The sequence below is a fragment of the Pteronotus mesoamericanus genome, unplaced genomic scaffold (genome assembly GCF_021234165.1).
Source record: "Pteronotus mesoamericanus isolate MK-2021 breed Mesoamerican mustached bat unplaced genomic scaffold, CSHL_Meso_final scaffold_705, whole genome shotgun sequence".
Taxonomy (NCBI): domain Eukaryota; kingdom Metazoa; phylum Chordata; class Mammalia; order Chiroptera; family Mormoopidae; genus Pteronotus; species Pteronotus mesoamericanus.
The window spans coordinates 1,271,760-1,287,090 of record NW_026555326.1 but is presented as its reverse complement, the minus strand read 5'-3'; the positions used below and the strand labels follow the sequence as shown (position 1 = coordinate 1,287,090).

General features: G+C 45.0%; 1 protein-coding gene and 1 non-coding gene across 3 annotated transcripts in view; one reads left to right on the top strand and one right to left on the bottom strand.

Annotated features, from left to right (window-relative positions):
- Positions 1–15,331, top strand: part of HHAT (hedgehog acyltransferase) — a 212,010-nt gene that overhangs the window by 25,281 nt on the left and 171,398 nt on the right. For both annotated transcript variants that reach the window (XM_054563293.1, XM_054563294.1), the window contains exon 4: positions 8,607–8,720. In XM_054563293.1, the coding sequence (XP_054419268.1) occupies positions 8,607–8,720 (114 nt within the window). The remainder of the gene's footprint in view (positions 1–8,606; positions 8,721–15,331) is intronic.
- On the bottom strand, positions 1,019–1,134 carry LOC129062510 (U5 spliceosomal RNA). The gene has a single exon (XR_008528296.1). It is a non-coding gene; the product is annotated as a U5 spliceosomal RNA (small nuclear RNA).

Here is a 15,331-nt window from a genome sequence, read left to right as displayed (position 1 = left end):
TGTCCTTAGCTAAGTACTCCAGCAAGCACCTTGTGGGAAGGACTCATCTGAAGCTGTTCTGGACTGTGGGTGCCCCATTTAGGCACATTAAATGTTAAAAACCATCCCTTGAAAGTGGGTGAGTTAATTTCTACAATGTATCCTATAGAAGTGATCTAACTGGTAGGGTTCCTGGAGAAGAAGGAGCAGAGATTCTTCCAGGTTAGAGCAAGCTGAACAGTAGCTTGGAGCTGAAATTTGGAGAGACGTGGAGGCGGGGAGGAGGGGAAATACTTCCTTCTCTTTCATTCCCTAAAAATGGTGCCTGTCAACATTCTACACAAGGTTATTACCTTTCAAAATCATGACATGACAGTTGATAAGTCTCTGTTAAAAAGAAATTAGAAGCAGCTGCAGGGTAAGAGTGAGATCACCGTGCCTGTGGGAGGTGAAGGGCGGTGTCTGCGTGTGTGCGGAACCGACCGAAGCCACTTTCAGGATAACAGGGGCTGTTAGGGTGGACGTGGGTTATCCATCATAATTTTGTGCCCCGGTTCATGAAAGTGAATCTCAGACCACACTCTGTCATCCACGCAGACATTTATGAGGCAAGCCGTAGAAACCAGCTCAGATCCACCTGTCCTGTGCCTGGATGGGGTCCTTTTAGGACCTTGTAGCACTAGGTACCATGGAAAGTTCTTTCCAAGGATGTGGTTTTATCCAGAGTGGGTTTCTGAGCTCTCTGTTCAGCGTTAGGCAAACCAGCCTCAGGGCCATCAACTCAGGGTCTCTTATTCCCTAATTATACAGAGAAAGGAAAGAAGTCTCTGTTAATCCAATGTGAATAATTGTACTAATTAGCAAGTCTCAGTTTATTTGACGTTCAATTGGTGCATATAAGAGACAACCCATCAATGCCTTTCTTTTTCTTATTGCAAAATTAATAATAAACAATAGACACACCTATAGAGTAAGTGTTGAAAAAACCTGCGGTGTTCCACTCTATTTTGCAAATGTCTTTTTTTATACCAGTTATATTAGCCTTGCTAAAGCAAGGCCTCAAAAAATTGAGTAAACACTCAGAATTGTTCCTCTCCACGGAAATCTTTAGTAAAAGGCGAAAGATTTATACGATCTGAAGAGAAACCAGAGTATGACCTCCCTTCCCCAAACTCCCTCCTCCAGTAACTGCAACTCCTAGTTGACTGATGGTGGCTCTTGATCCCTGAGAGGTACTTCCTGCCTAGAGTTGTACAAGGAAGTCTGTAAGAAGGGCTCTCATAGTTAGAAGTGTCAAGTTAAAAGAAAACCTTTTAAACTTGAAAGGATTGTATTCTGTGCAGGGTACTAGGGCACTATGGGTATGCAAATGAAATATGAGTCATCACCCTGGAGAGCCTACAGATACCTCAGTATTCACAGGGTGCATCGGGAGCCACCGGTAGGGGGCTGAGCAGAGATCAGGGTAAAGGGGACAGATTGAAGTGGCGTGCGGGAGAATTTTTCCACATCCTCTGTCCCCTTTCCTCGCCTTCCGTGCAGTGTGTGAAATTCAAGGAGACAAGTGGTATCTGGGATTATGAAGAGTTCCCCTCGTGTCCCCCCTGGATGGATGGCTAGCATGTTAGTTTTTTCATTTTCTCTCTTTTATCACTCTTCCCTTTCTTCATTGGCTTCTGCCTTGGGGACCTTCAACATTTTGGGATTCCATCTGGAGTTACAGTTTGCTAGTGTTTGCCCACCACAGAGACATTATGTATTAACTAGTTTTCTTGAATGCGTGAAGACTTCCTAGGCAGAAAGCAAAATCTCTTTCTCATTCTATTATACGTGTGTGTGTGTGTGTGTGTGTGTGTGTATGTTCAAGATCCCTAACTTATTGACAGCCTTATTAACTGTTTGCAACTCATTTCTCCATATATATACACCTTGTAGAAAATGTGGTTAGTGTTTTTCCAGTTTGAGAATGTGGGGAAATAATATAGTTATTGTACCTTTACCTTCATACTAGAATTTAGTATTTCTTTTTATAAGTGTGACTCATTCTTTGTTAGCTCTAGGAGGGGAGAAATACAGAATAGGCACAGCAGGGAGACAGAATCTGTACCTGTTTGATCAAGTATGTGCTGAAGTTTGATCAAGTATGGAGTGACTTCTAGGAAGTAGGTAGGTAGCGGTGTAGCCAGAAGAAGTTACTGAGTTTAGGTTAGCAATTAGGTAAGACATTTGAAGAACTTAACACACCTCAATTAGATTCTCTTTATTTAACCAAGTCCCTGAGAGATGTTCTCTTTCCTTCTTCTACAAAACACCTCTCTGCCGCCGTTATACTCTGGCCTATTTTCCCAGGCCTCGTTAATGAGGACCAATTAGGAGACCAAGATGGGACCTGGGACAACAGCGCAGATTGTGCTGGTTCTGTTGGTGGCATCCCCACCCCTGGGAGCACCTTCTTCACCTGCACAGGATGGTGAAGACACTTAAGCAGAGACTTTGTTCTTTGCAGGAAAAAAAAAATTTGTTAATGAAAACATTTTATCTTTGAGGAAATGTTGGCTGGGGAAAGAGTGTTGTCTGTGGAAATTGTGAGCAGTAAAATAATTTAGTTCGAATTATTTTAGAAATAACAAAGCATCTGTTGAAAGGAAAAGAAAACTCTTCCAATAATTGCTAAATGAATCATCAGGCTGAGTTCATCCAGAGAGCAGCGCTGCTTCTGTGCAGAATTTCTATAAATACGTCTTCCCTTTTTCTTTCTCCTTTGGAGATTTATAGGCCATTAAGGTGAGCTTGCTGCCTTTGAACATGCAGGGAAACATTTCTGCATTAGAGTGTCTTACAGAGTTTTCCCCAGAACCTTATAAAGGTTCACAGATTAGTTTTGCTCAGTGTGATTGGGAATTAGATATGGTCTCAAAGTAAGTAATATGCATATGATGCTATTTAGGAACTAGGTAAACAAAAATGTCTAGTGTTTATATTGTATTTCATTTTTTGCAAAATTCTGGATACAAGGGTAAGGAAAACATAAATATATTCAGCTCTCCACTGTTTTCTCTATCTGAGGAGAAAGGTATGGTAATGAAAAATGCTGACTGGTAGTAAGGTAGATCGTTTTCTATTTGGTTTTGAAATATATAAATAGATTCACTGGTGAATGTGCTCTAATGTAAACTCTCATTGCCTCCATTATCCAGATCTAGAACATTCCTTGGACTGACCTAGCTAGTGTTTTCCTCCATTTTATTTTCCTCCACTGAATAGATTTACTTCAGAATAGTGTCCTGCAAAGTGAATTATTTCCATAATCCTTCTATTATAAAGCTAGAGATGAATTGTAATCAGATGAAAAATTTGTTTCAAAGTATGTTGATCAAGTGTCATTGAGAAAACAGAACCCTCTCCACAGTTAGTTTAAACAGAGAGGAATTGATTGTGGGAATTTAAGATCTCAGAATAATCAAGAGGACTGGAGGGACAGGCTCTAAGTGAGCTTCCAGGAGCAGTTCCCAGAGTGCCCTGCAAAACGGCTTGAGCCCTAGCACACATTGCCACGCCACGAAGCTGCTGTACCTCCGGACCGACTGGACCTTGGAGTCTCCACCTGGGCTGCTGTGGAGCAACCACAGGGCCTCTGCGACCATGCTTTCAAAAGGGCCTCACTGCGCACATTTCTATGTTCTTGCACCTTCAGATTCTTCCTGTGTGTTCACCAGAAGCAAGGTCATATGCAGATATGCTAGCTGCCCGGGATTCTGGGAAATGTAGTTTTCTGCTTTCAACGTCTGACCTGCAGGAAGTCATTCTAGTGGGGGCTGGAGGAGTGTGAGTCAATCAGTGGTATCTGACATGTAGAGCAGATATTTTGAAGAGAAGGTTAAGATTGTTGCTTTCCCATGGCATTTCAGATGCTGTGGTCTTTCTGGATGCTGTTTTCTGTAGATTCACTCCTTTTGAGTCCATGGTTTCTAGAACCTTTCTCCTTTCCTTTCTTTTGTCTGTGTTTGGAGCTCTTGAGTAGCTCAGTGCTCTCAGATTTTACCATGAATACTTCTGTTTCAGGATATGCAGCTTGAAAATTCCTGGGTTTATGTTTCTGGGGCTAACGGAGTAAAATGGAGTTTGTTGTTTGTTTATATAATTATTTAACAAACATGCACATAGTACTTCGTAAGTGCCAGGCACTATTCCAGGTGTGTCCCATATTTTAATTTATTTAAACCTTATAATTAAGTCACAGATAGTCCTGTATTATAATAGTACTCTGTTTTGTCCACCTCTTTGGAGTGAGTAATTGATATACCAGAGAGTAGGCCTTGATTAGCGAGGACAATCTGCAGAGCATATCGTTCAGTAGAACTGATCTGAGTTTTTGTTCTCTAACTGTGCTCATAAATGCATTTAAGGACAGACGCCAGGTTCTCCAATTTTTGGAGATTGTGCTTGTATTGGGTTCTTAAAAATGATTTGACCCGTTGTTTATTCCTTCAATTTATTCAACAAGCTTTTATTGAGCATCTAGTATATGCCAGTCTCTTGGGGGATACAGTGCTGAATGCACATGTCATTCCTGTCAGAAAGGCGCTCCCAGTTCAACGGAGAGGCCCCTCGGGAACCTACAAGTAAAGCCCAATGTGGTAGGTTGCCACGAGAAAGGTTAACTGCAGTGCTCTGTGGGAGCGGAGATGAGGGACTGTGAGTCCGGACTGTAAACGGATGGCTTAGGAAAGGATTTGTAGGGGAGGGCTTGCCCGAACTGAGACCTGAAAGGTAGGTCACCATCGCAGTGACATTTGAGGGACATGTTTCTCCAAGCAGAGGGAGCAAAGGGTGGGAAGTTTTGGCTGTCTAAACGCTGCGCATCTGGGAGACTGTCAGAGAGGCCGGCATGGCTGGATTGCAGGAGGCGGGTGGGGGCAGGATAGGGGAGGACGATGAAGGGCCGGGCAGGGCCAGGTATGAAGAGCTGCCTGAGTCTTGCTTAGACTGTTTCCTTGGAAGGCTAAGGGGAAGATGTGAAGAATATTAAGTGGGGGAGTAACGTGTTCAGGTGCGGTCTTAAAAACATTACTTTGGTGCTTTGAAGAGGGGACAGAACAGAGAGAACAAGCCTAGATGTGAAATGAACAGGACCCAGGATGGAAGCAAGTCCAGCACAGAGGACGGGGAGGAAGAAGATGTGCAGTAACTCTGAGTTCTTCCTGGATAACGAAGGCTCATCGGTGGGCTACTGCTGAGGCTCTTCTACGGCCTCCATGGCACCTGCTTCCTCGGCAGCTGTGGACTTCAGATCTGACAGCGAATTTCCTACAAATGCTGTCCATCTGTGTGATGAGAACAACGCTGCTGACCTGTTCTCCCTGGGGGATAAACGATGAGTCTCAGAGACATGGCAACTCCTTAGATCAGGGATGGGCCAACCATGGCTTGTGGACACAGCCCGGCCCTCTACCGGATTTTGTAAGTAAAGTTTTATTGGACCACAGACCTACCCATTGGTCTGTGCACTGTCTGTGGCTGATTTCAGGCTGCACCATCAGAGCTGAGTCATTGTCCCAGAGACTGTGGCCCACAGAGCTGAAAATACCTGCCATCAAGCCCTTTCTAAAAGTCTGCTAACCCTGTTTCAGTGGGATTATTTTGATGACAATAAGAAGGATGGATTTGGAGGGACGAGTTCAATTTTTGGTACATTAACTTCTCCAACTTCAGACTTTGGGCTTCATGGATCAACCCCTTTAGCCTCCATGATTATATTTAATTCTGATTATACAAAGGAAGACTGACCAGCCCGAGGTCATATATCGATAGCTGACGGAACTGGAACTCAAGCCTGGGTTCCCTGAGTGTGAACCCCGTCCACACACAGCCCTCTTTCCCGGCATGGTGGGGACACAAACTCAGGGTGAAAATAGAATCTGCTGCCAACAGGCAGGCCCTCCTCCAAGGCCACCCGCATAATCCCTGTCTTCTCTGTTCTTGGTGTCCCTCGGTGGATATTAAAGTCTGTGGATCTCCAAATTAGTGATGCTAGTTCCCTCAGTTAAGGATCCTTTACAGAACTGAAGAACTAAGGTTTCTCATTGACTGAGGTCTGCAGGAGATGATAGGAGATGGGGAAGGAGCAGAACCTGGAGGAGCTGTTCTTGATTTGCGACTTTAACAATTGCCTTGAAGTGAGTGACTGAGCTCGGAGTCTAGAAAGCTTTTGCTTCCAGGAGCAGGCGAGTCAACCCCTTTCTTACCTGAATCACTGACCGTGAGTTTTTGACTCATTTCCATTTGTTGGCTCAGCTCTTTGTCCGGTCATTTTCCTTAGGTAAATGTTTTAAATGGAGGAGGGTAGACATAAGAGAAATGTTTTTATTTCCTTTAAAATGGATATTTTCTGAAAGAATTGGTGATGAAAGCCTGTAATTTTTGTTAATGTGATTTTACTAGCATAAGGTTTTCAGTGGTCCTGGGCTTTCTGGTGGAACATAAAAATTTTTTTGGTTTCTTCTACTTTATGAGATATTATATCATTTTTCCCCCCTAAAAATTACACTTGGAAATTTGAGACATAGGTAAGCCTGGGATCATTAATTCTAAATGCAGTCTTGAGTCTTAAAAACATTATTTCCATTAAAAATGGTAAAGTGCTTGGATTTTCTTGGAGGGGGAGTATTAAAAAAATCTAATCTTGGCTTTTAGTGTCTTTTACCTGTATTACCGGAATTTTATGTGTGGCCTCATCACGTGGCCTTGATCTTGTTTGCCTTCGGTCAGTAAATTGACTCTTTACTGAGCTGGGATTTGGGGGTGTGGACACGAGCTCTGGGTCAGGGACCAGCAGCCAAGTAACTGTTTGGTTCTCTGCTCGGCCGCTGCCCGGCTGTGTGGCAGGGTGCCTCCTGGGCCCTGGTGTAACTGTCTCCAAATGGAAGGAACTGGACCAGACCCGAGGTTTCCTGGGGACTGGGCTCTATGAGGAGGTTGCGTGTGTATCAGCCTTTATCAGGACATTGGGTGTGGGGAGCATGTATTTGAGAATGCACAATACTATATTTCTTTATTTGGAAAATGAAAAAAATCTTTTTTAACAAGTGACATCGTATAAAGCACGATATGACCATGGCTGGTTAGCACACGATGGGAAGCACACGGACTCAGGGAGAGTGGCAGGGAATAATACTCGGTGAGCGCTGTGTGCCGGGTCCTATTTTTATGAAATGAGATAGACATTTTCATTTAAACTGCACAAACCCCTAGAAGATCTGCACTGTTATCACTGAGCTGACAGAGCAGGAAGGCGAAGTTCTTGCTCAAGGTCGTCATAGCCGCGTGTGGATAGACCTGGGATGCAAGCCAAGCTGAGCCTGCAAACTCAGCTGCTGGGTTTGCTCCCTCTGCCTTCATAGTCTTGTATGAATCAAGATCATTTTTATCTATATTTTGCTGTCTGAAAAGTAAATACAGTTTTATAATATGTGTAACTGGTATGAGGTTGCCTCTCAATGTTCAGGTTAAAAAAAAATAACCCCACGTATTTTACTCTAAATCCAATTAAATTTGACTTGGAGTTCTACTTTCAGAGACTGATGAGTTGTTCAGTATCAGTAGTCACCTGGGGAGCCCTGACCTGCGTGGCTCGGTTGTTTGGAACGTTGTCCCATAACTGAGAGGTTGTGGGTTCGATCCCAGTCAGGGCACGTACTTAGGTTGCAGGCTCGTTCCCTGGCGGGCGTGTGTACAGGAGGCAGCCAGCTGATGTTTCTGTCTTGCAGCCATGTCTCTCTCTCTCTCTCAAAGCAATGAACAAATGTCCTTGGGTGAGCATAAAAAAGAGAGTCTCTTGGGGAGCCCTTCCCCACCCTCATAATGTGTCTATTCCCTCCATGCCCAGCTGGGCTGCCATGGTCTCCCCGGGGCTCCTGAGGCTCAGAGTGTCAGGTGGCAGTCCCAGGGTCCCCGTGCTGTGTCCCATTCTGCCAGAGGCTCGTCCATCTTCCCCTGTCAGGGAGCCTTGTAGACACAGAGGCTGGTGCGGATACAGACACAGGGAAGGGCAGTGTACCTTTTACTCTTTCATTAGAATCTTAGAGGGAAATAGTTCCTTTCTCTATCAAATAATCTCTTACCTATAAATGGCAGCAAGACTTAACATAATTTTAAGCAACTTTCCTAGTGTCCAGTTTACATTTCTCGTGTTAAGGGAGAGCACCTGGGTGACTGCTCAGTCACCTCAGTTCATTATGTACCTTTCTGTGTGATGTTGGGTAACTGAGTTGAACTCTTGAACCCCGCTTTATTTTTAATAATAATTGAATTGAATTCTTTAACCCCTCCTTATTTTTAATAATAATAATTTTTTAATAATAGTTTCCAGTCCACAGAGAGTCCTGGGAAAGCAGCCTTAACAAAGACACTTGGAGAATGGGCAACGACTGGCCAAGGCCAAGCTGGAGGGGGAGTGTATGTGGGTGGGGGTCTGGCAGGGTAAAGGCTGGGAGTGTTGTGTAAATCCCATTTTGCAGAGTCTGGACTCCCATTGGCCTTCTTTCGAGTTGGTTTATTAACTGGAGTTTGTGTTCTGCCTCAGATATGTACCGCAGTCCTTCTGATAAATTCCTCTCTTGGCCTTTTAGGACCGGACCGACTTCGAGTGGAGCTTCTGGATGGAGTGGGGGAAGCAGCGGCTGGCGTGGCTCCTCCTTGGCCACCTGGCTGTGTCTCAAGTGGCCAACCAGATTGCCAGGAAGGTACGATTATGTGCATCACTTCCTTTTAAGCCTCTTTCTCTTTGCTTTTTGTGACAAAAGAGCCCTGAACTAAGAATCAGTAGACATGGATATGAGCTGTGGAGGCCTGGAAAAATGAGAACAAATTGTTAATGATGACCCGAGATTTAAGACACAGGGTTAATACATTCTTATCCTACACTTACTTCCTCCAAGTTATTTTTCAAAGCAATGAATATAAGGTTTTGAAGTAAAACTATAGTTATGAGCGTGGATAAATTTCTGGATTAAAACATTGAGCTAATAGGGTAAGTTGCAGAGCAATCTATCAGATATGATCCCATGTACTTAAAGCTCAGAAGTGTGCAAACTGAAGTCACACTTGTATATTTACAAAGAAAGGTAAGATAATAAAAAATTAATATGAAATTCAGGAAAGTGGTTACAGCCGGTTGGGGGCGGGGGCACATAGGTGGAATCAGGGTAGATGCCCAGGGCCCGTTAAGCACTGATAGTCTTGACTGTCTTAAGCTGCTGGTGTGCGTGCCGGTGCTATTTCATTTTTCCTTGTACACCTGACAAACTTAATTAACACTCCTTTCTCTGTGTTTGATATTTGATATGTTTTTAATTGATCATGTGGAAGAATGCAGTGGCAGGTAGAAGAAAAGGCGAGGTTGCCCTGGGCACCCCAACTTCATGTCCTGTGTGCCCCGGGCCTCTGCCACGTGCGCTAGGACCGATGTGGCCCCATCTGGATGGTCTGCTTTGCTTCCCTCTTGTTCTTGCTACTTCTTGTTTGCCTCTTGTAGATCAGTCTTTCCCTGGCTTTGTTTGTTATTGCCTCCAACCCCCAGTAGCCTTTTTAGGTATTTTTTTCCTAATTGTCACTTTTAGAGAAAAGGGAGAGAGGGAAAGAAACCTCGAGGTGAGAGAGAAACAGTGATAAGTTGCCTCTTGTACGTGTCCCAGCCAGGGAGTGAACCTGCACCATAGGCCTGTGTCCTGACCGAACTGAACCTTCGACCTTCCAGTTTACCAGATGTCGCACCAGCCAACTGAGCCACGCCCTCCAGCGCATTCTCGGTGGAATTTTAACTACAGACATACTGAATACCTGTTTATGTACTGTGTGCATGCCTGCGCTTTATGCTTTTTCTTGTTGCCAAGAACCAATCCCCCCTCTGCTGGAGGAGATATAACCCTCATCGAGAATGTGGAATGTAGATTAACTCTTATGTTCTTGGCCTGATGCTCCTTCCTCTTTCCAAACTTCCTCAATATTCAGCTCCTTTTTTGCATTTACTACCATCAGAAATCTGCCTAGATTAAAATGTAGATGGCCCTCTATTTAATTTGCTTGCAATTTTGAGTTAAGGCTTTTTCCACCTTGGGAGGCAGTATGCAGAGTGGATAAATCCCAGCCTCGTGGCTTGTAAGCTATGCAGCCTTAAGTGAGTTAATATCTTCGAGTTCATCTCCTCATTCTGTGCAACAGCACTTGCTTCTTGGGGTAGTGCTGAGGATCTGGTGTTTTTAAGGTTCTGCTTGCACACGATAAAAGCCAAGTGAGTGGTGGCTGCTGCTGGCGTCTGCGGGCATTTAGCGTGTGCTGAGGGTGTGGTCTGCGTGTGCTTCTGGGAGCGGTCTCCTCCTCGGTGTCCAAGGAAGGAGGTGACTGTCTTGAGGCTGCCTGTGCAGTCATAGCCACATTCCTCTCATGAATGTCTTTCTCTGACCCTGTTTCATTCAAGTGTATGCGGGGTCCTGGGGGGAGGGATTGGGAGACACAGCCCGTTCCTTTGGAGAGTTGAGGGAGAAGGCACGGTACCTAGGAAACCAAACTCTAATTGCAGTGCTGGACCTGATGTGGTGGTGGGTTGGGTGCAGGGGAGGAGTGGGCCACATCCGCCTAAGGGTCATAGGGAAGGTCTCCCAGGATGTGGCTTTGAGCTGGGACGTGTAGGAAGTGGAGTTGTTTGCTTATTTCAGCGTTGCACCTCATCAACAGGCACAGTGGACAGGTGGACTTGCCTTTTTATCTGCAGGGAGCATCTTATCCAGAGTCAGTAGGAGGGGTCTTTGTGTTTTTTCTCTTGGAATGAGGCAGAGTTCACAGAGTCATCTTTGTGTGTGTGTCTCTCTCCCGTCCCCTCTGTGACCACAGGTTTGATTTGTGCGACAGCTGGGGAGCCGCACTCTGGCTGGGGCCGGCGCACAGTGCTTTCTTTGTCTGCGTCTGCTTGGCCCTTACCTAAGTATCAACCGCAACTTTGGCCCCCTTCGCTCTGCGCTTTCAGCACCTGGACTAAGTGTTCCAGATGGCCTTAATTCGGGTGGGTGCTTGGGTACTTACTCAGGCTGGAAGATTTGAGCTGGAGTTCATTTATTTCTCTGTCCTTGGAGGCGTTGTGCACTGTGGCCGGAGCTGTGCAGGGCCAGACGTTAGCAGATCTTGCAGTTACAGCTCCTAAACCCTTAAAGATGCTTCCCATCTCCCTCTAATATCTCATGTCGCCTCTTCCTTTGAGAGCCCTGCCTCCTTCCAGAGACAAGCAGGGTTTTTTCCAAAGTGTGATTTTATTTCTTTTTCTTTTCCTTTCTCTCTCTCTCTCTTTTTTTTTTGCCATGACAAGTAATAAAACTTTCCACTGAGCTCCTTGGCTGAGGTTAAGTGCGTCTCCTCTGGGTAGGGCTTTCTCCGGTTTTGGTGAGACTGAGACAGGGCCAGAGCCGTGGGAGGGGAGGCTGAGGGGCGGCTCTGGGCTTTGACTGTGGGTTTGTTATGCTTGGAGTGTGTGTAGGGTGGGTCAGACAGTTCCCCCCTCTTGAACACCCCTGTGGCCTCGCTGCCACCTGAGACATTGTGTTCTTTGCCCTCAGAACTAAAAATAACCCCACATGAACGTTTTGAGAAGGCTGGCCTGGTGCGGGGGTGGGGTGGGCGCTGCTGCTAACCGCAGAGCCGAGTTTTCAGCGCACCTCTGACAGGCAGAACCCACATCATTAGCATTTGGGCCCAGACTGGCTGAGCTCATCGGCCACAGGACTGAAAAGCATGTTGGCTGAGATGAGCAGACTAACCTCTGCAGGACGCGGTGAGCAGGCGCTCCCTGCCAGCCCATTACCGAAACCACACACCTAATGGGAATCTCAGGCACTAATGGTTTTCCTGGAACCAGACTCTGCCGCCTCCATCAGGGCAGATCTAGGGAGGGATGGAATCTGCTCTGTAGGGGCCCACCGGCCTTTGCTCCCAGGAAAAGTGGGCTAGCATGGAGTTGCTTGGACTCTGGAATGGGTTTGTTTCTTCCCCTATTTGTTTGGGGGAGATAAGCAGATATATTTTTCAGCAGCAGCTGCCCTCCATCATGTAGTATGTAATAAGTTATGCCACGTAGAAGGATTATGGATTGACTCCTTTTGTTTCTCAAACAACGCTCCACTGAGTGCTTTTTGGGCAGATGTACAAAAAGAATTAATGCACAGCAAAGTCTGGTACAGTTGCCAACAGGAGCCTCCACCAAGGCTTTACATTTCCCTTCCTCCCTACAGAGACAAGATAATGAGGGAAGCCGCTCAGGCACATCCTATTATCAGTCTGTGCTCACAGCCCAGAAAAGCTAACGTATAAGTAGTGATGGTGTGAGAGGGGGCACTGTCAGCCAGCACTTCCTGTGCCTGGGCCCCGCCTCCCCGTGGAGGAGCTCCGGAGGATATAGATTTACAAAAGAAAGGAGGGCAAGGCCACAGCCTTTTCTCAGAGGGGCTGACTTCAGCCTTGGAAATGGGCCAGCTCAATTGGTTTGTCGCCTGGAAGGCTTCGCTAGGGTAATAGGCAGCGGGTGCTATCACAGAGGTCTGTTTTCACAGGTTGGTGTCTGGGCCCTACCAGTTACAAACTATTTGAGATCTTCCCAACATAAAAGACCCCTGTGAGTGGAAAACACACAGTAGGCAGGGAGATGTGATGTGCATATTTCATATGCACTGGCAAAGCAGCTTTTGTTTATAAGGGGTTAAGTGGTACAAGTAGAGACTTTGGAAAACAGCAGGATCTCACATTAGTGGACCAGAAAGCCCAAAATTTTGGTGCTAATTTCTTGTTACTTTTTAGTCATAACTACAAGGTTAAATCCCAAGACTTGGGGAAGCATATCCATCCATCCCTCTATCCATCCATCATCTATGTCCATCCACCCATCCACACATCTACCCATCCAATGCACCCATCATCCATCCATCCATCCATCCATCCATCCATCCAGTATTTATGAAACACTTGCCATATGCTAGGTACTGTCTTGGGTTCTGGGCTCAGATTATTATAATATGAACAAGACAGGATATTAGCCTTCTAAGGGAAGCTATGAAGTGGACAGCCAGTTACCCCTTCCCCGTTTTGAGAAGTGGATTCTGTGTAAACACAGGGAGCAGTGGGAGCAGAGAGCAAGGTTGTCTGCCTAATTCAGTCGGGGGCAGCAAGCACTGTGTCCCATCACAGAGACCATAGTATTCTTACTCTGGCTTTTTCTCTACTGCCACAAACATTTCTTAATAAGCTTCTCCTTTTCTCTGCCTTTTTTTTTTTTTTAATCTTCTATTAGAAACTGAAGAGCCTGGAATAAAGAGAGTCAAGGGGCCTGGGATAGTTCTGATGAACTTTGCACCCAGCAAAGTTCAACCTGTCTTATTCTCAAGCTTCAGGTTGCTCACACTTTGCTATCCTGTGAAAGAATATTGTGAATGCACTTTAAAGCCTCGGAGAGATAGGCCTGCGCACCTACCAGAATGGCTCAGCTCTAACATAGCAACACCAGCGAATGCTGGGGAGGATGCCGAGAAATCGGATCACTCACCTGTTGCTGGTGGGAGTGTAAGATGGCCACTCTGGAAAATTGTTTGGAATTTCTTGTAGCACTAAACATGTGACTACCATTCAAACCAGCAAGTGCATGCTTGGGTGTTTATCCCAGGGGAATGAACACTTCTTTTTGCACAAAACCTGAACACAGATGTTCATATCCGTTTTATTTATAACAGCCCCAAACTGGAAATAGCCCAGATGTCCTTCAACGGGTTAAACAAGTGGTGGTAGGTCCATGTTGTGGAATACTACACAGCAATAAAGGGAAGCGAAGCTTTGATACCTGCAGCAGCTTGGGTGACTCTCCAGGGAATTATGCTGAGGGGAAAAGGCTAACCCCAACGGTTACATACTGTGTAATATTTGAAATGAGGCGTGGAAAGCTACTCATGCTATATCAGGATTTTAGTGGAGTTTTGAGGATAGGATTTGAGTCACATTTTTATAGACAAAGAATGAAAATCAGTATCGTATAGGTGCCTCTTTTGCATTGTTCACATCTTTTCCATTTCACCACCTGTTCACAATGAGTTGTCTTTACCCATCGGGGCGAGGGAGCGGGTGATACGAGGGTTAGTAGAGAACATCATGTGAATGTGCGAGCATCTTCTGTGAAGTCTTAGAATGACATCAGATGTTGTCTGTCTGTACTGTCTGGCAGGAGGAAGAGAGTGGGGGTGAGACTATGGGACAAGCTTGTGCCCCCAGGGTAGCTTTCATGAGCACACTTAAGTTCATCAGAGAGCCTCCCAAGCAGGTTCTTGCAGCACCATTAAGGATTTCCTGGAGGCTTGTTCAGCTTTTCCAAGTTGAAGCAGCCTAAGTCTGAGGTTATATTCCCAAATGAATCCCAGAAGACAGGCTTTTTCCAAAGGGATCAAATAGCACTTAATAAAAATGTAGCTGTGTATATGTGTATGTCCGTAGCATGAAAAAGAATTCCAAGTGGTAATTGCTGTAGGTCATGGTGAAAAAGAACCTTTTTTTTTTTTTTTCATTTGTTGTAACTACTTCTTAAAATAGTCTTTGGCGACCTTGTTCCTTATACTTGCACTCTGCCCAGAGGTGAGTGTTTGGGGGAAAGTTTGAAGCAAATTTATGTGGCTATTTTCTGTGGGTAGTAGGATGGAAAAATAGTAAAAATGAACTGCAGATTTCTTTGATTTTCTTGGATCTTAAAAGTGCCTGACGTAGTTGCTCATTTAAAATGTTTTCTCTTGAGCTGGCACATAGGTTTGGGAAAAGTTGTACTTCAGCAATAATTTGGAAGAGTTAGCATCTAAGGATGGGTACAGTTTTCAGCCCACATCTGACTTTCCCTTAAAGAAGTCTTTGTTTTTACGAGAAGACATTCCTAGAAACCATACTTTTAAGTGCACACTGAGAAGACACATCATAGTTCCCTATAGAAATAACAAGTAGTTCTGCTGGACTTACGATGTATGCAGACACCACTGTAAGCATTTTACATGCATGTACCCACTAAATTCTCACACCAACCTTCTGAAGTCAATAGTGGTATTATCCTAATTTTATATATGAAAAAACTGAGGCACAGAGACATTAAACAAGTTGCTTAGGGTCACACGGCTAGTTAATGGGGGCGCTAGGATTTATTCAGGCAGTCGGATTTCAAAGCTTGAGTAATTAAACAGCTATGATGTGTTACCTCTCGAACAATGTTAAAACATTATTGTGGTTTTTAAGTAAGACAAATATGGCCAAGAGTGTATCACAAAAGCAAAGACATGTTAATTTATCTATT